General features: G+C 50.1%; 1 protein-coding gene across 5 annotated transcripts in view; it reads right to left on the reverse strand.

Annotated features, from left to right (window-relative positions):
- NFASC (neurofascin) overlaps window positions 1-26,848 on the reverse strand; it is a 74,928-nt gene that overhangs the window by 13,701 nt on the left and 34,379 nt on the right. For 3 of the 5 annotated variants that reach the window (XM_041470498.1, XM_041470495.1, XM_041470494.1), the window contains 9 exons: window positions 26,614-26,761; window positions 25,891-26,015; window positions 25,058-25,093; window positions 24,178-24,279; window positions 23,901-24,098; window positions 22,840-22,910; window positions 21,674-21,896; window positions 15,733-15,855; window positions 14,772-14,945 (listed from right to left, as the gene is read on the reverse strand). In XM_041470498.1, coding sequence (XP_041326432.1) covers window positions 14,772-14,945; window positions 15,733-15,855; window positions 21,674-21,896; window positions 22,840-22,910; window positions 23,901-24,098; window positions 24,178-24,279; window positions 25,058-25,093; window positions 25,891-26,015; window positions 26,614-26,761 — 1,200 coding nt within the window. Of the gene's footprint in view, window positions 1-440; window positions 597-2,141; window positions 2,259-4,454; window positions 4,719-14,771; window positions 14,946-15,732; window positions 15,856-18,125; window positions 18,331-19,406; window positions 19,523-21,673; window positions 21,897-22,839; window positions 22,911-23,900; window positions 24,099-24,177; window positions 24,280-25,057; window positions 25,094-25,890; window positions 26,016-26,613; window positions 26,762-26,848 lie in introns of all 5 variants that reach the window. The other 2 variants (XM_041470499.1, XM_041470497.1) reach the window with 2 other exon arrangements.

Here is a 26,848-nt window from a genome sequence, read left to right on the forward strand (position 1 = left end):
CCATCACAAGGGATCTCCACCCAAATGGATCCCCATCTAAAGGGATCACCATCCCAAGGGATCACCATCCAAAGGGATCCCCATCCCAAGGGATCACCAGCCAAAGGGATCATCAGCCAAAGGGATCCCCCTCCAGAGGGGTCCCCATCTAAAGGGATCCCCATCTAAAGGGATCCCCATTCCAAGAGATCACCATCCAAAGGATCCTCAGCCTGAGGGATATCCCATCCAAAGGGATCCCCATCCAAAGGGATCTCCATCCCTTCCTGGGATTCTCATCCTCCATGCAACGCCGAGCAACCCCTGAGCTGAGGGCGGTGGGATGAGGGATTTCCATGCAGCCATGGCCAAAGCACCATGGGGATGGTGGGGCCATGCCGGGGCCATGCTGGGGACACGCCAGGGACATTCTGGGGACACGCAGCCGACGCCTGTCTCACCTGAGCTGGTGGTAAAGGTAATGTACGAGTGCTCGCTGGGGTGGGACCATATGGGGAACACCCACAGCTTGTACATCATCCCCGGCGTCAGATCCGCCAGCTGCACCGAGGACGGGCCCTGAGCCTTAACGGGGATTGATTTCTCTGTCTTGTTACCTGGGGAACAGAAACCGCACATCAAACCCCACCCGGACACTGCGCGGGGACACCGGGGACACTGCGGCCCAGGTGCGGGGCTGGCCCTGCAGGCTGGCCGGGAATGACACAGCTCCCAGGGAAGGGAGCTGCTGGTTTGGGATCAGTACTGAGCCAAGGAGCTGCTGGTTTGGGGTCAGTAACCTAAGGACAAGGAACTGCTGGTTTGGGATCAGTACTGAGACAAGGAGCTGCTGGTTTGGGGTCAGTAACCTAAGGACAAGGAACTGCTGGTTTGGGGTCATTTCCTGAGCCAAGGAGCTCCTGATTTGGGGTCATTTCCCAAGCCAAGGAACTTCTGATTTGGGGTCATTTCCCAAGCCAAGGAGCTCCTGATTTGGGATCATTTCCCAAGCCAAGGAACTGCTGTTTTGGGATCGTGATACTGCAGGCAAGGCACTGTGAAATCTCTGGGGATTGGGTGGGAATAATATAGTTCTGGGGACAAGGAGCTGCTGATTTGGGATCTTTCCCTGAGCCAAGGAGCTGCTGGTTTGGGGTCATTACTCTGGGGACAAGGAACTGCTGGTCTGGGGTCACTACCCTGGGGACAAGGAGCTGCTGGGGTCATTACCCACTGAGAATTGTGGCTTTGAGGTTTTGTGCCTTCAAATGCCACCAAAAAGGGGTGGACAGCCACAGCTGTCCAGAAAGGGCTGAAGTCTTCAAGATTTCCTCCCTCAGCCAAATCCTGGAGAGGGAATCCCAAGGGATTGATTCTGCTGCATGGATTCAACACCTGGGCTTGCTCCTTGTGCTTCTCAGTGACTGGGAAAAATAGGGGTGGGTTGGGAGCTGGGATACTTGGGATTTAGGGCCTGGCAAGCTTATGCGTATCCTGAAATATGGGAATTTTGGAGACCAGGCACTGCTTTGCACAGGGAATCGTTTCAAGGACAAATCAAGGTCATCTCCTAAGGGAAGCTGGAATGGCAGGAGGGGTTTCCTGCCTGGAATTACAATTTCAGGGATTCTGGACTGGCACAGCAGCAGATGTGAGGGCTGGGAAATAAACTCAGGGATGAGCAGCAGCCGGCACTGCCTCTCCAGAAACCCCAAACCAACCAACAAGACAAAAACTTCTCCCTAAACTGGCACCAAACCCAGAGATCCCGGTTCTGCTTCCAGCCCAGGACGGAGCCGTACAACGCTAAGGAACACCGAGGAAGAGGTTTGGGATCTTAGAGGATTCTGCCAACTCCAGGTTCAGGAATCCCATCTTCCAAATTCCCATCAGTTTCATTTTCCTCTCTGTTTTCCACCTCTTCCCATTGACCTCAACGTTCCCAAAGATCATCAAACCCCACGGCTGTCGGCGCACGGAGAGGGAACTCCTGGAGGACCACCTCTGATCTACCCCAACCGCCACAACCACCACGTTTTTCCCTCTATTTTTTTCCAAGCTGGCCATGGAATCATGGAATTAAATCCAAGGAAAGGGCGGGAGCTGGCAGGATCTCTAAGAGAGAGTCCCCACGTAGAGTCCCCACGCGATCTGATGCTTACTGGTGATATACTTAACCACAAAGTCAGTTCCTGCCGAGAAATTGTGGCTCCAGGTGATGTTTGCCCAGTTACTGTTTGCCATGGCTCTGACGTCCCATATGGACGATCCATTGGCGGCTGGGGGACAGGTTAGAACATGAGTTAGTCTTTAGTGGGGTTAGGCCTGGCTCAGAGGTCAAAGCTCATGAAAATATCGAAAACCTGGTAGAAACCTTACAAAACCTGGCAAAAACCTTACAAAACCTCAAAAAAAAGCCATTAAAAAACTGTACCGAAGTCTTATAAAACCTCAAAAAATTTTTAAAAACTGTACAAAAACCTTATAAAATGCCATAAAACCACATAAGGATCAAAAAATCTTCATAAAAAATTAAAAAGCCCTACAAAGACCTTACAAAAAATGTCACAAAATCCTTACAAAAAACTCACAAATCCTTACAAAATCCATGAAAGAGACCTTACAAAAACATTACAAAACCTCATGAAAACACATAAGCATCATAAAAACCTTTAAAAACCTTATAAAATCCTTACAAAAACCTTACAAAATCCTCACAAAAACCTTACAGAAACCTTAAAAAACTTCTAAAAACTTTACAAAAACTTCACAAAAATCCTTACAAAATCATTACATAAACCTGGAGCGAACACTTTGGTCTCAGCCTAAGCATGAACAAACCTCAGCCTAAGGCTGGATCGATTCTTTCCAAGATTCCCAATATTTTTAGGAAATTTTAGGGGTGTTTAAACCCAACAGCACTCGGCTCATCCTGGAATTCTTCTGGGCACATCCCTGAGGATCTGGGCCAGCGGGGAAACCTCATCCCGGAATTCCTGCATGGATGAGCACGGATCCAGTGCTGGGAGTGGCAGGGAATTGTCATTTCACTGTGGCCCCGGTGGGACAATCAGGTCACTGGTGTGTGAGGTTGAAGTTAAGGGATCTCGACGTTGCTTGGGATGAATCCTGTTCCTACAGAACTGGGAGCCAACCCCACACTTTAGTGGGGTTTTAAGGAACAGCAGAGGAGTGACACCTTGGGGTTTTATTGTCATTTTTCCTCGAGGTGTTTCAATGTTCTGATGTCATAAAACTGGGACCGACTGCCAGAATCGCTTGGGAAAAGCAAATTTTGGGGTTTTAGAGCACTGCAAGGACCTGGAGCTGTGGGGTGACCTGGAATCCCTTAAATACCAGCCTGGGTTGGATGGGGACACCGGAGGTTCCTTGTTTCCTCCTGTCCTCTTTCCCTGCTCTGATCTCTGCAGATCTCCCCTGCAGAAAGTTTTGGTGGCTTTAAAGCATTTTAAACTGATTTTATGCAAAAGTATAGAGAAATGGCTTTGAACTCAGGCATAGAATCATTCCAGACTCATCTGAGCAGGAAGAGACCCTAAAACTCTTCTCATTCCATCCCCAATCCACATTTTCCACTGTCCCAGGCTGCTCCAAACCCCATCCAAATTTTTAATCCTGATTTCTTTCCCTTTTTAGCTTGATTTATTATTTGAACAACCCTAATTATTTATAAACCATCAATTCTGTTATCCCGGCATTTCAAAAGCAGATAAATCCTTCTAGATTTATCCCTCAAACACATCCAGGAGGGAAGATTTTCCCACCAGAGTGGAGTTTGATTCTCCTGATGGTACCAGAAGACCTAGGAAACGCCTGGCACAGGGATGGTGCTGGAACTCCCACCCTTCCCCAGCGTTCCCGGGGGCTCCGGCAGCGCAGGGAGCAGCGGGATAAACCCAAGGACTCGGATAAATCCTGACAGGTCTCCTTGCTAACAGCTGAGGTGCTAAATCCGAGCTGACATCTCCTGCAGGAGCACCAGAACCCATTTGTAACAGCTCTAAACACCAGATCACACTTCAGGGGGAATTTGTAGGGTTTTCCAACTCTTCCCAAACTGCATCCGGCATCACCACACCCCCAGCAGGGCTGGGCTGTTCTCTGGTGGCGCAGAACCCTCCAGATTCCCACTGGTACTCCCAGATTCCACAGAACCTTCCAAATTCCCACTGGTACTCCCAGATTTCACAGAACCTTTCAAATTCCCACTGGTACTCCCAGATTCCACAGAACCCTCCAAAATCTCATTTGTACACCCAGATTCCACAGAACTCTCCACATTCTCACCATTACACCCAGATTCTACAGAACCCTCCAAATTCCAACTGGTACACCCAGATTCCCATCCCGGAGCAGTGGGATGGCTCCGGTTTTCCCTTTATCCCAAGGAATCGAGGTGGGGAAGGGTCCCAGTAGGGTTAGAGAGGGGTTAGAGGAGAAGGAAAGCTCAGTACCCAACTCGTGCCTGGTGGTGGCTGCCGGAGCCCTCTCGGCAGCGGCGCTGGTGCTGGCGGCGGTGCTGGCGGCGGTGCTGGTGGCGCTTGTGGTGGTTGTGGTGGTGGTTGTTGTGGTTGTGGTGTCGGTGGTGGTTGGGGTGGTTGTAGGACTGGTTGTAGGGCTGACTGTAGGACTGACTGTTGGACTGGTTTCAGGAGTGGTTTCAGGACTGGTTTCAGGACTGGTTTCCTCCACTGCGGTTGGAGGTGGCCCAGTTGCCTCTGGGAGAGGGAAACACTGGCTTTGTACCTGAGGTGGCATCTCCTGGGCACTGCCCTCCCTGGAGCGGCACGGCACGGAGCAAATCCCACCAGGAACACACAGCTGAGCCACTTTTCCTGCCCCTGGCCCCATGCGGGGATGGCCTGGGATGATCCCGGCGGCTGGGAGAGGTGCAGGAGCAAATCCCACTGGGAATGCCAGGCTGAGCAATTTTTCCTACCCTTGTCCCCATGCAAGGGTGTCCTGAGCCCATCCCAGGAGCTGGGAGAGGTGCAGGAGCAAATCCCACTGGGAACACAGGGCTGAACCCCTTTTTCCTGTCCCTGGCCCCACCCAGGGCTGGTCTGAACCCATCCCAGGGGCTGTAGCAAATCCCACTGGGAATGCCAGGCTGAGCCCCTTTTCCTACCTCTGTCTCCCTCAGCCCATTCCAGGGGTTGGGAGAGGTGCTGGGGCTGCTCCTGGTCCCCCAATTCAATCCCAGTCCCAATCCCAATCCCTGTCCCAGACCTGAATGAGCTGCTTGTCCTCTGCCTTTCCCCTGCCCATCACCCTCCTGGGATAAACCAGCACGGCCAGCCTGGGGAAATGCAGCTGAGAGGACGCTCAGGTTTGTCCTCACCCCATTGTCCCACGGCATTCCAGGAAATGGGATTTAGCTTACGCACTAATCCCATTAATTCCATTAATCCGGCTGCCCCTGGACTACAACTCGAGCATTTTTGGAGCTGCCAGCTCAGCCTGCAGCTTCCCAGCTTTTTCCAGCCTGGAGAAGGAGCAGCTTAGGCATCGAGGGGGGTTTAACTGGCGGGGGAGGGAGGGATGGAGCCCGGGCAGCCCTGTCCCTCCCAATTTACATTGGAATGAGGGTTTGGAACACCGCGAGCAGTCCAGGGGGATAACTGGGCGTGGTTTGTTTGTCAACTGGCTCACTCGGGCTGTGATCCCAAGGAAAAGCAGGAATGTGCCCCAAGGAAAGGGGGAAATGTGTCCTTTTAGCCACCCTGAGTGGGGTGAGGGTCCCACAGGGAGGGAGGGGGGCACTGGATGGGGCTGGAACCTTCCAGTAGAAAACGCGGCTGGAATTCAGCTCCATATACCAAAGGTGACTCCGAGGGGACTCACCCCGGCACATTCTGGTTAAATTATATTTATCATCATTATTCCTGTGGGCCACGGGATTCCAAATCCCTCTGATGGGCGAAGGAAGCCAGATTTTATAAATATCGCCCTCAAACCACAACAGCTCTAGGGAAGCACTTTAAAACCAGTCCTAGGACCAAGCCAGGCTTTTCTTTCCCACCCCCACCCCCCATCCCCAAGGAGAGCCAAGCCCTGAAACTCAGCATCCAAAGGCTGAGAGGGGCAGGAGCTCTCTCAGTCCATCTGAGATGCAAAATTAGAGTTTGAGCACAGCTGAAAGCACCAGCCCGGGTCAGGGGTGACCCCAGAGCAGCCCCAGGTGCTCAAAAACTCCAGCTCAGCTCCAGGGGTGCCCACAGAGCACTCCCGGGTCCTCACACTCCCCCTAAAACTCCAGGCCAGCCTCAGGGATATCTCCAGAGCACCCCTGATTCCTCAAAAGTGCCCCAGTAGCAGCCACAGTTACCCCAAAAACCCCATCCATACCCAGAGCACCCCCAGCTCCTTAAAAGCAGCAGTCCAGCCACCGAGAGCAGCCACAGTCACCCAAAACCCCCATCCGGCCCCAAGAGCAGTCACAGCCACCCCAAAACCCCCACCCGGCCCCACGAGCAGCCACAGTCACCCCAAAAACCCGCAGCCCAGCCACTGAGAGCAGCCACAGTCACCTCAAAACCCCTGTCCGGCCCCAGGAGCAGCCACAACCACCCCAAAAACCCCATCCGGCCCCATGAGCAGCCACAGTCACCCCAAAACCCCTCCCGGTCCTCTCGGCGCTGACCCCACAGCATCGCGACCTCATGCACCCCGATCCGAAGCCCCCCGTGCACAGCCCGTCCCTGCCCCGGCCCGGGGGGTCCAGCCCGGCCAGGGGGAGGTGACAGGGAGGGGACACATCCAAAGGCTCGGCTTTGCCCTCGCGTGCTCGTGGTGAGCCGAAAATAAAAAATAAAACAAAAGGGATTTTTTGCGTTTTGCCCTTCTGGGTTTGTTCCGCAAGGACTTGGCGGGGTCCCGAGGCCGCTAAAAGCTTTTCCTGCGCTGGGATTTGTCCCCATCCATCTCCGCGGATTGCTGGCGGGTTTTGGGGGTTAAGAGATTGGTGTCGCCGGGTTAATGTCCCCATTAACGGGATGGAGCCGCGGCGGGGGCTGGGAACACTCAGCTAATGCAGGCTGGGCATTCCCTCGGGAATCCCGGCTCCCCTCGGAGGAAAACGAGACCTCAAAAGGCACAAAGTGAATTTGGGGAAGGTTGGAGCTGGCGGAAAACCCGGCACGGCTTTCCAGCTTCCATCGGAGCTCTCCCAGAGCAGCAGAAATTCAGTTTTAATGCTCCTCCAGACTTTAGAATGGAAGAGATTATCCGGGATAAATCTCTGAGCATCCCTCACGCACCCAAATCCTCGGGGATTCTGCCCCGCCTGGAGCACCGGGTTGAGCTGCCGGAGGCTCCAGGCAGGGTTTGCCCTCCCTGCCCCACTTCCCTGGCTCTGGGGGAAGCGATCCCCGCCAGCGGAGCCGTCACTTCCCATCAGGATAACCCGGGATGGATCCGAGCGAGACCCGGGAGGGGATGCGGGGATGAAAATCAGCCTGGCAGGAGCGGGGACAGGTGAAGAGTGGGATGGGGTGAGCTGGAAAACTCGGGAGGGCAGGGTGGGAGTGCGGCTCCCACGGAGAGGGAGGGTGGGGCTGGATCCTAAACCGCTCCGGGATGCGGAGCTGTGGCCTCGGCTGGGTTTAAATCTGAAATGGATGCGGGAGCAGAGCTCAGATTTGGGGACGGGGAGATCGGGGGCGTTCGCTGGGATTTGGAATCCATCCCCTAATGAGGGCTGGGGGGGATCTCAGGGATCAGAGGGATCAGAGGGGTCAAGGGGGATTTCAGGGATCACATGGATCCCAGGGATCCAATATCCCTCAAACTAAAGGGATCTCAGGGATCAGAGGGATCTCAGGGACCAAGGGCGATTTCAGACATCCCATGGAGATGATATTGCCCAAAGAAAAAGGATCTCAGGGATTTCAGGGATCAGAGGGATCAAGGGGGATTTCAGGGATCACAAGGATCCAATATCCCCCAAAGAAAAAGGATCTCAGGGATCCCAGGGATCATAGGGATCTCAGGGGTCCAGGGGGATTTCAGGGTTTTCAGGGATCCCAGGGATCCGCTATCCCCCCAAAGAAAAGGGATCTCAGGGATCCGAGAGTCCCTTCCCGGGGTCCCCTCTCGCTGCCACCAGGAGTGACAAAGATCCCAAAGGGATCAGGAGACCCAGGCTGGCATTCCCGGACCTTTGGAAAGCCTGGAAATCACATCCATCCTCCTAAAAACGGCTGTGGTGCTCCAGGCACGGCATTCCCGAGCTTTGCGGAGGAGCTGGAGTTGTTTTCCTGCATTCCCAGGGCTTGGACAGAAAGTTTGGGGCCAGGGTGGAGCACCTGGAATTTGTGGGATGGGGGAAAAAAATCCCCCTTTTCCCAAAGAGAGCAGCCAATTCCCCATCCCATATGGGGCAGCACCTGGGAATTGCTCCAAGCGGGAAGAAATCACCCGGGAAATTCGGATTAAAAACCACCAGCAGCAATTCCCGGCTCTTTATCCCATTTTAGCCGAGCCCATCTTCCTGGAAAGCACCAAACGAGCACTCAGCTTTTAATTGCCTCCCTTTCAAGGCTTTTTCAAGATCCATTATTCCCTCTCAGGGAAGGATGGGGGGAAGACGATGGATTGAAGATGCAGCAATTAATAATTTCACTAATGAGAGATGCTGAGCTCTTCGCTGCCTCCCCAGCCAGGAGTGAGCAGTAAAAAAGAAAAAAAAAAGAGTCCAAACCTTCCACAAAAACCTGTTTGAAGTTCAGATTAGGGGGAAAAATCCCAGAGAGGGAGATCCTAAAAGAAAACCAGGATTTTTTAAAGGGAAGCTCTAAGGAAAAGACACAAATGCTGCTCAGAGTAGGATAATTAATGAAAAGTGTCTCTTTTTTTTTCTTTTTTCAGAAGGCAGAAAACAATCCCAATCTGTGCTGCTTTTTAATTATTTAAAGGTGCTTTTAATGTGTTGTTGGGCTGTGGCAACAGCTTTCCCTGGGGTGTGTCTACAAAATAATGAGGCTTGGAGAAATTGGGATGAATTTTTCATGATTTTTGATGATTGGGCCGAGGACATTGGCAGAGATTTATTTTTAATTCTCCCAGTTCTTACCAAGAGAATGGAATTGGGAGTCCATGGCTGTGAAGTGCTGAAAATCCGACGTGGAAAGAGAAGAAATTGGAGAAGAGAAGGGGGTGATGGAGCAGAAAAAGAAGGCTCAGAAATTCCTTCTGTTTCTAAAATGAAAAATGATATTTCTCTTCAAATTCCCATTTATGGACAGAGAAAAGTCAGGATTTTCCCTTTGAGTCTAACCCGGTGTCTTTATGCTCCCAGATTAATTTTTTTCCATAAGGATGGAGAATCAAAAATCCAATTTTGGATTTTTTTTCTTACTTGGAGCATAAATAAAAACTCTTTTTAAATCTCCTCTTTTCCCCAAATCTCCTTTCCTGTTGCCCAAAGCCTGGCTTAGGAAAGGTGAAGCCTTTCCTGAGGGAAAATCCCTGCACTTCACTTCGATTCCATCACCTGCTCCGGTTCCTCCTGGCCCTGTGTCAGGTTTTCCCTGAAAAATGAACTTTTCATTCCCTGTCAGTGCCAGCCATGGCAAGGAGAATTTTCCTTCAATTCAGGACAAATTCCATAAAAATCCATCCGATCTGGGTCAGCCAGCGGAGATGGGGAAGGTCAGGGAGCATTTCCGAGGAATTTTTGGGAAGAGAAACATCCTCTGGAGCCTGAGGAGGCTTGAGGAGAAACAGATCCAGCTCTGGAGCAGGACTGGGATGGGAGAGGGAATTTTCCATGCCCTGAGTCCCCTCCAGGAGCCTGGAATGGGGAGGAAGATGAGGCAGCAATTCCTGAACTCCAGTTCCAGTTCCCAAATCTCCAAAGTGTCATTTCTCCTTTTGGGAAAGGGAAAATGGAGGGATGGGCTCTGGATAATTGGGGGATTATCCCCGAAACCACAAATAATTCCAGTGGGGCAAGAAATGAAGCCAAGAATGATTCAGTGCTGGGAGGATGAAGAGACCAGGCCGTGATTCCAGAGTTCAGCAGGACCCTCTGGAAGCAGAAAAGGACTCCAGGTGATCCTGATCCACAAAGAAAATCTGGATTTTGTGGCTGAGCCAAACCCTGGATGGAGAAGGAGCTGGAGGAGAGGGTGGTCCTGATCCTGAGGTTTTTATGTCCATTTCTAGGGATTTTAGCTCATTTCCAGGATTTTTTATGTTAATTTTCAGGATTTTTATGTGTATTTCTAGGATTTTTAAGTGCATGTTCAGGTCCTCACCACCTAAACCTGACCAATCTGTCATTCCTCTTTTTTTGGGGGGAAGAGTAAAAGACAGGAAGGAGAAAAACTGGCATCTGTTCAGGAATGGGGGGGGGAAAAGCAAAATAATATCGGGAAGAGACATCGCGGCAGCAAAATCCAAGGAAAAGGAACATCCACGAGGCAGGAAAGTGAATCCTGCACTTGGATCCCTCGGGAAAACCTTCCCTGGGAAGCTGTTCCTGCTTGGAATTTGCAGAGGCAAAGCAGGACCTGCTGAGAGACTGGGAGCTGCTGCTGCTCCCAAAAAAAGCTTTTTTTTGGGATGAGTTCGGGGCTGGCTGCACCCCTTGGTTGGCAATTCCCGCTTTTCCGAGCTGGGAAAAGGCTCTCCCGATGTTTGGAATGTGAGAAATGCGTGTTGGGTGTGGAAAAATCAGAATTTTCCAAGTTTGGGAGAGTTGGAATGGTGTTGAGGCGATGCAGGGCGACACTGGGATATCCGGGATCGGGTTTTCCATGGAAGCGGGAGGAGGAGGAGGAGCTGTCCCTGGTGCTGGAAAAGGTCTTTCCCTGCTCCCACGTTTTGGGAATAGCGAGGAGGGCAAAGCCAGCAGAAGGCTCCATGCAGAACATGCACAGCTCAAATTCCCGCTCAACCCTTCCAATGGACACCGGGAATGGGAAGAATCTCCTGGATCAAAGCCCTGGGAGAGCTACAGGGAATCTCTAAAAAAACAAATAAAATCCCAAATCTCCAGCTGCAATCCCACAGGTGCTGGAAGGGCCCCCATGGAGCCAGAAATGTTCTGGGTTTTGTGGGTTGGGGATGGTGACGGTTAAAAAGGGAGAGGGGTTTGTGTAGAGTTGGGGTTAAAATCCCCTGTGAGATGGGGAAAAGTTGTTTAACAATGAAAAAAAAAATCTTTAATAGGGAAACCCCCTCTTTAATAGGGAAAAAAACCACCCTTTTGTAAAAAGGAAAAATACCTCTTTAGTAGGAAGAAACCCCCTCTTTAATAGGGGGAAAATTCTCTTTCATATGGGAAAAAACCCTCTAAAATAGGGGGGGAAATCTTCTTTAATAAGGGGAAAACTCCTCTTTAATCGGGGGGAAACCTGCCTTCTTTAATGAAGAAAAAATGTCTTTGATAGGGAAGAAAAAAACTTTTATCATATGGGGAAAGATCCCCTCTAAAATAGGGGGGAAGCCCCCTCTAAAATAGGGGGGGAAAACCCTCATTAAGAGGGGAAAAAACCTGCTTAATATGTAGAAAAAATGTTTAATAGGGAAAAAACCCCTCTTTAATAAGGAAAAAAACCCTTTAATAGGCAAAAATGCCCCTATTTAATATGGGAAAACACCCCCTCTAAAATAGAGGGGAGACCCTCATTAATGGCGAAAAAACTGTCTATGTTAGGGGAAAAAAAACCCATCTAAAATAGGGAAAGAAAGCACATTGAAATATTAAAAACCCCCTCTTTAACAAGGAAAAAACATCTTTAATATTGAAAAATGCCTTGTAATAGGAAAAAAAAACCCCACACTTGTTTATCAGGGGAAAAACCCTCTTTAATAGGGAAAAAAATCCCTCTTTAATAGGAGAAAAACCCCCACTTTAAAAGGAAAAAACCCATTTTAATGGGAACTCGACTCTCCTTTGGGCTCGCCCAGCCCACGGCCACCGGGCTTTGGTTTTCACGACATTTTTGAGCGGCTTTTAAGCCTGGCTTAGAGACCTTTTAATCTTTGCCTGCCCCGCTGTGGAGCCGCCCTGGTCCCCTTTGTGCCTGGAAGGATTGAAATGCCCAATTGGCGTGGCCATTGGAAGGGTTTTAATGAACTTCTCGGCTTAATTGGCAGCTTAATTGGCAAGCTCCGTTGCCCCCATGCCGGTTACCTCCGGGTACGGTACCTGGGCTTGGCGTGGCTTCGGAGGCAGCGCCAGGGATAGAGAGAGAGAGGGGGAAAAACGGGAAAACGGAGAGAAAGAGGGAAGAGAAAAACACAGGAGTTTATCAAACAACCCCAACGCGCCGCCAGGACACTCGGAGTCATCGGAGAGCAGAGAGAGAGGGGGAAAATGGGATTAAATCCAACCTGGGATAGCTCCTGGAATCCAGGAATCAGGGATAAACCAGGAATCAGGGATAAACCACAGCAAGGAATCAGGGATAAACCAAGCCAGGGAATTTGGGATAAACCAGAAATCTGGGGTAAACCACACCAGGGAATCTGGGACAAACCAGGAATCAGGGGATAAACCATGCCAGGGATCAGGGATAAACCAGGAATCAGGGATAAACCACACCAGGGCATCTGGGATAAACCACACCAGCATCCAGGTTAACCACCCAAGAAGGGGCAGCGGTGGCACTGAGGTGACAGCAGTGGCATCGATGTGACAATGGTTTTTAAGCTGAGTACTTAAACTGGTGTTTAGGTCTAATCCCAACAAAAACCACGTTTTGTTTTGACACTGAATTTTGAATTTCCCCTCGGTTTTTCCTTGCTTGTCCCACCTGATTTAAACTCTGCATCTGGAGGAGTCTGGTGAGCAGGAAACCTCCTTGGAGCACACAAATGAGTTTAATTTCCTTAATCTGCTTATTTTCTTAAATTCCAGCCTCGTCTCTCCCTCAGCTTGGCAGGAAGTCCCATCAAACTGAGCAAAACTCACCTATTTCGTGCTGTACCTCATGTTTGGAGGGCAAATACAGGAGTAAATTACTCAAATTTTATAATTTTGTGTGCTTTGACAGCCAAACGTTGTTTTTCTAGCAGCACCAGGTGCCACATTGTCACCCCAAACCCCACAGAGGGGGTTCCTTATCTTGTCCAGCAGGTTTGGGCACCACCTGATATTTCCAATACATAAAATTGATCCAAGTCAATTAAAATTTATACACCACGACTGTTATCTCGCTATTATCAGTGTCCAAAATTCGGGTGTGAACTAGCTAAAAATATTCAATTTTCAGCTTCAATCCAACCCCTGAGCTTTCACAATTCCTTCTAGAGCAATTCCAGGCCTCTCTCGTGTTTTCCTTGGCTGTTTTCTCCCCCACCCCAGCCAATAAATTTTGTCGGATCCCACCCCAGGGGGGTCGGGAATGGTTTTATTCCCACTGGATCTGGGCAGGAATCGCTTTCCCCACTCAGAGCCATTAGCTGGGATGGGGGATGGAGGGAAGGAGAGAAAACCCCATTAAATCCCAGCTCTAACCCAATCCCAGCTCTGTCAGCCGAGCCTAAAGAGGGGAGAGAGCACCCTTGGTTCCCTCAGGGCTCCAGAACTTCCACTTAAATCTGATGGATGTTCCACAAGGGGAATTTTATCTGATTATGGGGCTGAGAGTGGGGCTCTGGAGGCTTTCAGGGTCAGGTGACACCTGTGGGGTGACAGGGAGGTGGCACAGAGGCCCCTGCACTCAAAAATCCCCCAAAGCTGCCCCTGTTGAGCTGACACAGAAACACAGAGGGGCAAATCAGAGCTTCACCCTCAGCACAAGGAGAGCGAGATCCCAAAATCATGGATTGGTTGGGGTTGGAAAGGACCTCAAATCTCATCCAGCCCCACCCAGGGACACTTCCACCATCCCAGGTGGCTCCAAGCTGACCTGGGACACTTCCAGGGATGCAGGAGCATCCACAACCTCTCCATGCCAGCAGTTCTAAACCCTCCGAGTGAGGAATTCCTTCCTGAATACCATCTTGCCCTGTCCTTTTTTGGTAAAAAACATAAATTCTACAAATATCCTCCTGCTCCAGGGCACACAGGAACTTCCCTCCCTTGGGGACAGCCAGGAGGTTCCTTGGGACTGTCCCCAGGTCACCTCAGCTGGGTTTTTACTGCAGCATTTGGCCACCTCCACCTCTGCAAGAAAACCATGGTGGCCCATCAGTGTCCTGCACTCCTGGTTTTTAGGATTCTCTGATTCCATTTTTGGGCTGTTCCATGGCCCATTGTGATGCCATTTTTGGTTCACCACGGCCTGTCACTATGCCATTTTTCCTTCACCACGGCCTGTCACAATGTCATTTTTTGGGGTTTGCCACATCCTGTCACAATGCCATTTTTTGGCTGTTCCACGGCCCAACAGGACGATATTTTTGAGATTTGTCAAGGCCTGTCTACATGCCATTTTGGGGTTGTCATGTCCTGTCACGGTGCCATTTTTTGGCTATTCCATGTCCTGTCATGACAACATTTTTGGTGTTTGTCACATCCCACAATGCCATTTTTTGGCTATTCCATGGCCTGTCACAAGGATATTTTTGCAATTTCTCAAGGCCTGTCTTTATGCCATTTTGGGGTTGCCACATCCTGCCACAACACCATTTTTGGGCTGTTCCATGGACTGGCACAATAACATTTTTGGGATTGCCACATCCTGCCACGGTGCCACTTTTTGGGTTTGACACATCCTGTCATGGTGCCATTTTTTGGGTTTGACACATCCTGTCACGATGTCATTTTTGGGTTTGACACATCCTGTCCCCTCGGCCGAGCTGGGTACTGCCCTTACCTTCATCCAGCAGTGCCGGCGAGTCCTCCGTCAGGGTCTCTCCCTCTCCCACCTGGGTGCGGGCGCGGAGCTTGAAGCGGTAGCGGGAGATGGGGTCTGACCTCTGCAGGGTGAACCTCGTCTGGTTGGGGGACAGGTTCTCCACCACCGTCCTACCCATCCGGGACCCGTTAACTGCAGAGGGAAGGCAGGGCAGGCCGGGCTCAGCCTGGGCCAGGAATTTTGGGGTGTCCAGTTTGTCCCTGACCCCTCAGAGGGTCTGTGAGGTCACCGTGGGGTCACTGAGGGGCTCAGTGGCCAGGTTGGGACACTTGGTGACACCCTGGCTTGGGGACTTGCTGGGGGGGCCTTCCGGTGCTCTCTGCTGCCCCAGGCTCTGGGGTATCACTTCCTACATCTTGTGTTTGGATGAGCACCAAAACAACTCTGGCTGCTCCTAAAATCCTCCTAAATCTAAGATCCAGCTGATTTTCCCTCAAAAACTGAGTCTGGGGAGCTGCTGAGCACCCACCCCTCCTTGATTAAGTGGAGATGTCTCCAGCTTGTCCCCTCACCTCAGAGAGGTTCTGTGGGGTCACTGTGGGGCTCAGAGCTGTTAAATGTCCCAGTCTGAGGCACTTGGGGACCTGCTGGGGGTGACATTCAGGTGGGCAGAGAAGGCTCAGGGTCATTCAGGCTCTGGGTATCACCTCAACCAATTTGTGTTGTGTGAGCACAAAAATGCCTCAGGCTGCACCTAAAATCTTTCTAAATCTGAGATAAAATCAAATTTCCTTCAAAAATTTAGTCTCGGGAGGTGCTGAGCACCCACCACCCCCCCTACAGATGGCCAGGACCCCTCCCAACACCAGTCTGTCCCACCATGGAAGTCTCCAGTTCCTCATGGATCTCTCTGCCCTGGCAAAAAGCAGGAAGGGAAGGATTTCCTGATTTATCAGCAGGAAGAAGATGTGTGACGTACAGGGCTGGTATTGGAGGGTGTATCCCGTGATGATCCCGTTGGGATGTTCGGGGTGATCCCACTCCAGGTTGATGATTTCCAGGTTGGGCTGTCGGATCCGCAGGTACCTGGGGGAGCTGGGCACTTGGAGGGGAGTGAGGAGGAGAGGGGAGAGAGGAGAAAAAACACACAGGGTAACGAACCTGGCGCTGCTGCACCCGCCACGGGCCTGGCCACTCCCTGGCCACTCACCCCGAATGGATAGCACAAGGATTTATCCCAAAAACCAGGAGCCAGGTGGGGTTTTCAGCCAAAAAATCCTGTGGGATCCTCCACTGAGGCCACAGAGCTGGAATGCAGCTCCAGTCCAGCTACTCCTGTTGAACCCAAACTTCCCGACCTTCTTTACACCCCCCTCCCATCCAAAGGTGTTCATCCCAAAAATTTCTCCCTTAGAAGCACAAAATGTATCCCAATAACTTCTCTGAACTCCAGCCCTACTTCTCCTCTTCGACCCAAATTTCCTGACCTTCCTTACACCCCCCACCCGTCCCAAAGATTTCTCTCAGAAGCACAAGAAGTATCCCAAAAACTTCTCTAACTCCAGCTCCACTTCTCTTGGTCCCAAATTTCCTGACCTTCCTTACACCCCCCACCCGTCCCAAAGATTTCTCTCAGAAGCACAAGAAGTATCCCAAAAACTTCTCTAACTCCAGCTCCACTTCTCTTGGTCCCAAATTTCCTGACCTTCCTTACACCCCCCACCCATCCCAAAGTTTTCATCCCACAGATTTCTTTCTTAGAAGAACAATAAGAATCCCAAAAATTTCTCTTAACTCCAGCCCCGTTTCTGCCTGCTGGAACCAAATTTCCCAACCTTCTTTACATCCCACTCCCATCCCAATATTTTCATCCCACAGATTCCTCTCTTAGAACCCCCAAAAGTGGCTTCTCTTATCCCAAAAAATCGGTGGGAAATGGAATTCCAGAGATCTGCCCCAGGCAGCTGCTTCCCACTGCTCCTCACCCTAAGGAATGCTTGGGATTATCGCTGCTTTAACTGCTGAAGGAAGGAAAGAATTATCCAGCCTGGAGTTAAATTATTCTCCTGATTTCCTCCTAATTGCGTGTCTTAATTGGGGGAAGAGAGGTGGGAGAGCTCAGGGATTTATTTTTAGTTGTTCAGGATATCCTTCAGCCTCCTCAATGTCAGTTTGAGTGGATAAAAGGGCTTGGTGGTGTTGGAAAATATAAAATCCCCTTGGTAAGAGTAAAATCTGTAATTATAAACACTCTCATGTCCTTATCATCACCTCAAATGTCCAAAGCCACCCCAAATCCCCCAGAAATAGGGTCATGATGCCCCTGCCTGCAAAACCTACAGGAGTTGAACCCTTCCTTCTGAAACAACCTCAATTATCCACAGAAAGTCCTTAAAAAATGGGGATTTTTCCAAGGAATTGTGAAGGAAGAGACAGCACTGAAAGGAAAAGAGGAGACCCCAAAATATTTTGAGACAAGACTTGCAAATCTTTTCTTGTGTTTTTGTGACCTTCTGTGCCTGAATTCCCTCCTGTGCTGTAGGAAAAGTCACTTCCAGCCGTTGGAATTGCAGCTCCAACTCGGAATTATCGGCGTGTCTATAAATAGCTCCTGTGCCATCGACAAAATTAAACCCTTGAGTTCATCCTTGACACAAGAACGAGGTGCTCTTGTCTTAAAAGCCTGGCAGTGATTCCTGAAGGTCCTGGGAAGGTTTTCTTGCCTTTTCCAGGATGGATCCAACCACTGCTACGTCCCCAAACTGCGGCTCAGGGACATTTACAGCTCAGGCAGCAAATCGAGGGCGCTGAGCTGTGCCTAGGATAGGGTTTTATAAATATTTATCTTGTTCAGCCCAAAATCTTCTTGGTTGAGGTGTCCAGACCCCCTGACTGAGGGATTTTTGGGAATGCTGAAGGGGTCAGGAGCCAACTCCAGCAGTAGCTTCAGCGATGTCACTGATGGTGACAGCGCCCAGGTGACACTCTTTCGCCCTGTTCTTTTGAGTTCTTCTAAGCCTCCTGATGTTTACATTCTTGTAACGAACTTTCTCACGGACTTTCTGTAAATAACTAATCATTTTGCATTCTTTTCTGGAGGAGGAGAAATTTGATGGACTGTTGGTTTGTCCAGTGTCATTGGAGAGGCACCACTTTCACCCCCCAATCCACTGTCACTTTTGAAAATCTATAAATGTTGGAGTCAGAATTAAACTGTCCTCTTTTTTACCTTTGAGATTCCAGTGTCCGCGTCTTTCTATTTCTTGAGCGGCAACGCTCAGCTAAAATCCCTCCTCAGCTGCGGCTCAGCTCCCTGGATCTGCTCCGCCCAAAACTCTCCCAGCAGGAAAAAAATTCCCTGTGGGAACGTACCTCCTTCAGGGGTGGGGAATTCCTTCATTTCGCTGCGGGGCCCGTCCCCTCGGCCGTTGGTGACCACCATCTCCAGCTTGTAGTTGCTGTAAGGGAACAGCCGGGACACGATGCCCCGGTTGCGGTCTCCAGGAAAACTCACAAACTGCCGTTTTTTGGAGACCCACAGGTTCTTCAGCAAGCTGCTGTCTCTCCAGAAATAGGCCTTCAAGAAACAGGCAGGCCAGGTGAAGCTTTTTCCCCTTTAATAATGGATTTTTGGGGTTTTTAGATGTTAAAAAGCAGAATTTTGTCTTTAAGGGTGGGTCAAGGATGTGGGAGTTCTTAGAGGAATTAGTGAAGGTCCATGAGGAAAATCCAGGTGTTACCCAAGGCTGAGCAGGGGGTTAAGAGCTTCCCAAAACATTGAGCAAAACCACTGAGCTCAGACTAAAGCTGTTCCTCATTCCCAAGGATTAAAATCCGAGTGGTTCTCCCTTTCCCCTCGTGATGGACAAGGAAAGGTGGGACACACCCAGCCATGAACAAAAGCTTGAATTTCGGAAATCTCCCATTCGAACTCCTGACTGTAAATCCTATTTCATGTAGAAACAAGAATCCATTCAGAAAATCCTCCAGAATCAGGAAAAGTGGAGCCAGCAGATGATCAGATTGGGAATGTTGGGATTCTTTGCTGGACATGAGGTTTTGGGAATGTTTTAAGGCCCAGAGAAGGGCCCTGCTCAAGGTTTGGCTTGGTTTGAACAGCTCCATCCTCTGTGCATCAGCAGCAAATATAAATATTAGATATAAGTCTGGAAAGACTGATAAATATTAAATACAAACCTGGAAAGACCCGGAAAACCACAAATCCACACTGGCTTTAGTGCTCAGTTAGTCCTGACCGCAGGTTTAGGCTTTGCAAGGGTTGTTGATCATTAAAAAATGCTGTCAGTGTTTTGGGGATGACACAAAACCTGACCTGGTTGGGGCCACTCCCTCAGAGCCCCTTTGCTCCGTGGCCAGGACCATCCCAATTTTCTTGGAGCATCCCAAATCCTGCAGCCAAGCCCAGAGGAAGCAACAGGAGACATCCCCGACCCCATCCTGACACCCCAAAGAGCGAATCCTTGCTGTTGCCCCAAACCCAAAGGCTCCTGGTGACCAAAGGAAGTTTTCTGTCATCCCCACATCCAGCAGCTCCATTCCCCGAGAGCCAGCTGGGAATTTTGGGAGGTTTAGCTGTGTTAGTGGTCAGTGCTGGGCGGGGATTTGGGACTGGGGAGTTTGGGATTTGCTCACTCGGTACTCCTTGAGCTGTCCCTGGATGGTGTCCAGGTGCACCCGGGTCCAGGTCAGAGCTATGGCAGTGCTGTTTAACACTCTGATCCTGACATCCGTGGGTGCAGCCTTGGGATCTGGGTGGGCAGGGACAAAGCAGAGTGGCCATTAGGAACCTGGAATGACCCCGGAGCTCAGACAGATGAACAGCTGGACACCCCCTGCTGTGCTTTTCCCATTGCAAATCCCGTGAGCAGCAGCTCCGTGATGGCTCCACCCTCTTCCGTGGGAAGAAAATAAATCTGATTTCACTCCTCCAGCCATCAGGAAAACATTCCTGATCCAGCTAAAAGGGGAAATTCCTGCTGCAGGGAAGGGTCTGGCTCACCTCCCTCTCCAGGTGAGGGATCTCAGCATGTTCAACCTTCTCCTTCCTCACCTGTCCCAAAGTTGGACCCCAAAGATCCAGAAAAACCTCGTTTCCATATTTTTTATCTGAATTTGGTCAATTTGCTGTTGATCCAGTTGGGATTTTACCTCCTTTCTACAGCTTCTGCTGTGTGGAGATATCTGGAGTGAAACAGATTGGATTTGACTATTTTTGGGACAGTTTTTGTGGATTTTTGGGATTTTTGACCCATCCCAACCCTCAAACAGAGGCAGGAGAAGCTTTGATCTCCCTACTTGGCCTCCATACAACACACACGCACTTGGAAGCTCATCCAGATCCTCCCAAACCTCCAAATTATTGCAGGAATTTCCAAGAGAAATTAAAAACTTCTCTGGGAGGGAACAGACAATGGATCATTCCCAGTAACACCTCTGAACTGGGTCCAGTTTGCTTTCAGTTCTTTGTATTCCTGTGATTCCCACTTGTTGCCACATTTTCTTTGCCCTGTCTCCTCTGGGAGATGCCCTGCTGGAGGAGGTGTTGTCTGTGCCATCCAACCCCGAAATTCCAGCTTTACTTCCAATTTCCGTGCTCTGTTTGTGCCCCATGGCTTTAAACCTGGGGTCATGGATGGCTTATGCCAGAATTCCAGCTTTACTCCCAATTTTTGTGCCTTCTTTGTGCCCCTTGGCTTCAAACCTGGAATCTCCTGCCTCATCCACCTTCTTTACCAAAAAATCCCAAAGTCCCAGAGCCAGGGACTCCCTGACACCACAAAGTCACATCAATTCCTTTAAAAATCCAGCAGCTGGGAACAAACCCCATTATCCCAGTGGGATCAGGATAATGAAAGTCGAGAGTCTTGGAAGTTACAATCACAACCACAGGAGGTGATCCCAGCAGCCCAGACAAGGATGGAAAGGGAATTAAAGCAGCTGGGAGTTGTCCTGTGTAGTCATGGTTTAAGGAAAGATAAGCTGAGCCTAAACAGGAAACCAAGCGGGGCTTAGCGGAGTTTTATCACAAAAATCCAGGCCAGGATGGATTCAGGAATTTTAGGGCTGTTTTAGAACCTTTAATCTGAGGTGATCTCAATGCCCTGTAGGTGTGGGAGTGGAAAAATTCCTGCCACTTGTTGGGACATGGCCAGAGGTGACCTGGAGCGGAATTTTGGTGGTTTCCACACTCCAGGAATGGTTTGGGTTGGAAGGGACCTTACAATCATCCAGGCACATGGACAGGGACACCTCCCATAGCCCAGGTGGCCACAGACAGGGACACCTTTTATTGCCCAGGTGGCCATGGACAGGGACACCTCCCATAGCCCAGATGGCCATGGACAGGGACACCTTTTATAGCCCAGGTGGCCACAGAGAGGGACAACTTCCATAGCCCAAGTGGCCACACCATGGCCAGAGGTGACCTGGAGCGGAATTTTGGTGGTTTCCACACTCCAGGAATGGTTTGGGTTGGAAGGGACCTTACAATCATCCAGGCACATGGACAGGGACACCTCCCATAGCCCAGGTGGCCACAGACAGGGACACCTTTTATTGCCCAGGTGGCCATGGACAGGGACACCTTCCACTGTCCAGGTCCTCCAAACCTTGTCCAAAGTAAAAGTGGATTTTTGTCCACAGGGACACCTTTTATAGCCCAGGTGGCCACAGAGAGGGACAACTTCCATAGCCCAAGTGGCCACACACAGGGACACCTTTTATAGCCCAGGTGGCCACAGAGAGGGACAACTTTCATTGTCCAGGTCCTCTAAACCTTGTCCAAACTAAAAGTGGATTTTTGTCTCAAATCCCTCAGTGCCTCGCCCACATCTCGAGCACTCCTTGCCCTTGGATGGGACCATCCCCAAAATCCCACCTGCAGCTGCGGGAATACTCACAATCCTCCCCGGAGTATCCGATGTAGGTGTCGGGCTCCGGGGCTCTGCCGAAGTCGTTCTCGGCCTGCACCTTGATCTCGTAGGGGACGAAGATGGGCGTGTTCCACACCACGTGCCGGGCGCTCCGCACGGTCTCGTTGTACCAGCTCCCGCGGGGGTCCCGCCGCCGCCACCTCACGATGTACCTGAGGTTGGGCCCGTAAGCCTGAGTTGCATTCAGAGGCTTCAGTGGAGCGAAACAGAGAAGGGAAAGTGAGGAGTTAAAAAAAAAATAAAAATTGGATTTTTCCGCCAAGGAGATCCCAAAGCTCTGCTCAGCAGTGGGGTTGTATTCCAGGCTCTATCAGCAAATACCAAGGGAGGGTGAAGTTTTGTTCCCAAGGAGAGGCAGAACGAGTTCTTGCCCTCCAGAACCATGGTAGGACCAGGAAATTTTATTCACAAAATCCAAGATTTTATTCCTGGAACCATTTGGGTTGAAAGGGATTTAAATTCCAAGCCCCTTCCATGAGCAGGGACGCTTCCACTAGCCCAGATTGCTTATCTATATATTATATAAAATAAATCAAATATGTGCATAATATCGAATTTTACAATATATATCCCATAACTTCTATCCCCATATTCCAGCCACTCTTCCCACTGCCATTCCAGACCTCCCAAAGGCTCATCCCTGATTTGTGGCTGACACCTGCTGGTGCAAGGAGCAAAGCAGGAATGGCCCCGTAAATCCTCTGAGCTGCTCAAGGACTCAACTTTGGGGCATCCTTGGGGAGCCGAGTCTGGAATCCCGCATCTTTGGATGCTACATCTTTGAATTATTTTATTTTCAATTTTTTAAATTATTCTTTTTATCACAGCACTAAAAACAGCCTTTCTTGTAACTTTTGCTTTTTATTTCATGGAGTCCTTGAGTGGTCTGGGTTGGGAAGGACCTGAAATGCCATTCCACTCTACCCCTTCCATGATCCCAGGTTGCTCCAACCTGGGACACTTCCAGGGATGGGACAGCCATGGATTTTCTGGAAATTCCATCCCAGCCCCTCTCCATCCTCCCAGTGAAGGATTCATTCCCAATATCCTCCTTTTCCCTGCCCTCTGGCATTCTGAACCCATTCCCCTTCATCCCACAACTCCATCCCAAAAAGCATCCAAGCAGAACTCACGGTCCACGTTATCTCCATGTTGTTTTTTTGGGTCCCTGCCCCTTGAACTCCTGTTGGATTTATTTCAGGACCTGAAATTCACATTGAAAACCAAAACAATGAATTTTTCGATGTCAAAAAAACAACCACAGAGGGGTTAAAACCCTGCAAGCTGAAAGTCCTTCCAAGGCAGAAGTTAATGGCCTGATTTTTCCAGAAGTTCCCATTCAGGTTAATGGGACACGAGACTCTCAGTCCTCTGGAAAACCAGGCCATTTATTTAGGAGGCTCTTTTTTGTCCCCTAAATGTCCTAAATCTTTGAAAGGAAACCATTGTGGAGAGAGCAGAGTTTGTCACTTTGAGCCTGAAACACGGCGGGCACTCTTGGGAGCCAACACTAGATGCCAGCAGATCCTCCAACAATCGCCCTGGAATGGGTAAAGGAAGAAATGCAGCAGAACTGATGAGATTCCCGTGAATTCCTTGCATGGAATTTTCCCAAATATTCTCCGACAAAACACTGGGCAGACAAACTCAAGTTTTGGTTGTGGATTGGTGCTTGTTTTGTTCTTTTGTCATGGAATTTGGGTGGGAAAGGATCTTAAAATTACCCAATTCCACCTTTCACTATGCCAGGCTGCTCCAAACCCCACCAAACCTGGTCTTGGACACTTCCAGGGATCCAGATGCAGCCATGTTTTTTTCTGGAAAATCTGTGCCAAGGCCTTGCCACCCTCACAGCATTGACCAGATTTAACAGTGGCCAATAATTAACAATATTTGCACTTGAGTCTGATTTTCCTACAGATTACCGAGCTTGCCGTAGTCTGAAAGGACTGAAAGGATTCCTTTAGGAATCTTCCCTTTAGGGAAAAAAGGAAAACCAGTTCTTCTATAAAAAATTACTGACTTTTACATAAACCTCTGCGTTTCGCTGCCCTGAAGGACACCACCCACGGGCTTGAGAATTCCATACAGAAAATTCCCCCGCTGCCCTTGCCAACCTATTCCTGGGATAGAGGGAAGAGCCTCCATGGAGAGTGGTGGATTCCAAGGACAAAAAAACCTGGGAAAAACTCACGTGCCCCGTTGGTCTGGTAGCGCTCGGAGGGCTCGCTGGGCACGCTGCTGCCCACGTCGTTGACGGCGATCACCCGGAATTGGTAATTCACGTATGGGGACAGGTTCAGCACGGCCGAGTTGACGCTCCCGGGATACCTGGAGTGGTCGTGCCACACTCCCGGCTGGAAGCGGTCCTCCTCAAACTGGACAATGTAGTCTGGGAAGAGCAGGAAGGGGTGGGTGGAGGGTTTGGATGGCATTTTCCATCCCAGGGATTTTGGGGACAGGGGACAGACCTGTGATGGGGCTGTTGTTGTCGTCGCCAGGGATCCACGTCAGCCGCACGCTCCTCTCAGCCAGATCCGTCAGCTCCAAGTCCCGGGGCCGGTCAGGTCGTGCTGTTGGAATGGGATAAATGAGGTTGGAATTGTCCCAGGAGCAAGTCCCAGTTCCCACTACCTCTCCCAGCTCTGTGGGCAGGACATGCTCCAAGGGACAATTCATGTCCTGCAGCTCTTTAGGGGAGCAGAGTGATTTTTAAAATAAAAGTGTGATAATTTCTGACAGCGTCTTGCCTAGGAATCTTGCCTTTTCCAGGAAAAATCCCACCTTTCCCAGGAAAATCCTGCCTTTTCCAAAAATAAAAACGGTAGGGAAAGCACCAGGTGCTGGTTTTGGGGGATTTGTGACCTTACACAGAGAAATGCAAATGAACAGCAGAAAAAGGACACAAAACCTTAGTGAAAATATAAATTTGATAGAAATTTTCCTTTTGTGTGAATGTGATCACAAGGGCCAGGTCATGCAATAACAAGAATAAATTCCAGGTAAAAATTATGGGATTCCATGTGGGGTTTTTTTTCCCCATCAGGATTTTCAAGCACAGGGGAAGTGATTCCTGCACTCAGGAACTGCCACTGTGGAACACAAAATGTGGTGGAACAGGAGCTTTCTACCCATCTGGATGGGTTTTCAAGGACAATTTGGACAGGAGTTGGAAAAATCAGCTCTTTCAAGGACAACTTGGGCAGGACTTGGAGCTTCAGCTCCTTCAACCCGGAAACATCATCCCCCAGTTTTTTCCAGCTGCCACCCATTTCTCTTGGAGTTACTGGTGAGGGAAAACCAAAACCAAGGTGGGAAATCAAAGGAAGGCAAGGAATTAGTGACGATTACCTTTGGGTAAATCTTTCAACCGATTAGCAGGGATGGCTGCAAGGTAAGACAGTGCTTGTTAAACCAGGTTAGTTTAAGCTTGGGTGGCCAAAGGAGCACCTGGCAAACATAAAGTTCCAGATTTCAGCGGGATTTGATCCAGTTTGGGAAGCAGAGCAGGAATATCCTTCCCCCAGAGACTTCCATGCTTTACCCAACTCGTAGTTGACAGCAAAAGGGAAGTATCAGTTTGATGTGGGGTTAATGAGCCATTAGGGGAAAGGAGGGGAAATAAATCAACCCCAGGGGAATTATTTGGGATTTGGGATTCCTGTTCCAGCTGGAAGTGGCACTGGCAGGTTGTGGCATTCCCAGGAATCTGGGGTGGCCAGGGGATGATAAATCCCTGTTTGCCAAGCAGAGCTCGCAGTGGCACAAATGGGGAATGGGGTGAAGTTTGTCCCTCCCTGTGCTGCAAAGGGGACATGCAGGGCCAGGGGGAGCTGGCTCAGCCCCAATCCCCTTGCTCAGCACCCCAACACCCCACTAAATTCACCCCCAAATTTAGAACTTTTCTCATGGATCTTCAACATCCACCGGGGATATTCTGGGCTGTGTGCCACAATTCCTGTTTAATTTTTTACCCTCAATTCCCAGTTTTTTGCAGCATTTCAGTGCCATCATCCAAGATGAGGCAGCGAATCCTGTGACAACGGAACCCCTGCTCTGCCAGCGCCACCCTGAGCATCCAGGGGACAATCTTGGAGCCCAGACCCCCCCTTCCAGCCTGACCTCGATGTTGGGGTGTCCCCTTCAAAGCCAAGCACTCAGCTGTGGGGTCAGGGGGGCTTTACCCAGCACGGTGAGATAGGCCTTGGCCAAGTCCTTGTCCAGCTCCGTGCTGGCCACACACGTGTAATCACCCTGGTCCTTCTCAGTCACGCCATAGATCGTCAGACCATCCTCTTCCTTCTTCATCCTTCAAGGAAACAACGTCCCAAAATTCTGCCCCAACATATTTAGGAAGCAGTGTTAAAGGCTGGATGTTCCCTGACAAAATCCAGCTGGAAATCCAACCAGAGCAGGAGAACATCTTCGGTCTGGAGGTTTTATCAGCTAAGGATGTGCTGGGTTATTCTGGGAAAGCTCATTTCCTAAGGAATCACGCGCCCTGGGGTGTATCTGGGGAATAATCACATTTTTAGGACAACAGCCAACCCTGGGCTCGTGCCCTGGGATCAGATCTCGCCTCACAAGAAACAGGAGTCAGGTACAGAAAGGAAATTAAAGCTGTGCCAGCCACAGCAGAGAAACATAAATTTTGGAGCAGCTCATTATGAATTCCCAGGTTTTATCAAGATATCCTAAAATATCTGGTAATAAAACCCACAGCAAAGTCTGGATTTACTGATAAATCAGCTGGAATTGCTGGAGGGAGCCAATGAGATTGAAAGTGTCAAAAACATCAAACATTGCTTAGGTGGGAACTCAATATTTATCCCTGGGGACTCCTGGAATGTTCTCCTAAAAATCCAGCAATTCTGGGAGAGAAATCTACGGAATTTTTGGGCACAGACCTGTTCCCCAGATACAGGGGGGCATCGTCCTTGAGCCAGGTGACCATGAGCCGCAGCGTGGGGTCGTGCTTGACGCGGCAGTGGAGCCGGGGCATGGTGCCCCTCTTGACTACCTGGTCCTCGGGGCCCCTCACGATCCTGGTGGGGTCTGTATGGGGTCACAAACAAAGGGTCACGTTCCAAACTCCTCAGGATCCCTGTGGCGTCTGCATGAAATCGGGGGCTATCTCCCAAA

This window comes from Pyrgilauda ruficollis, unplaced genomic scaffold (genome assembly GCF_017590135.1).
Source record: "Pyrgilauda ruficollis isolate IOZ18807 unplaced genomic scaffold, ASM1759013v1 scaffold247, whole genome shotgun sequence".
NCBI lineage: Eukaryota > Metazoa > Chordata > Aves > Passeriformes > Passeridae > Pyrgilauda > Pyrgilauda ruficollis.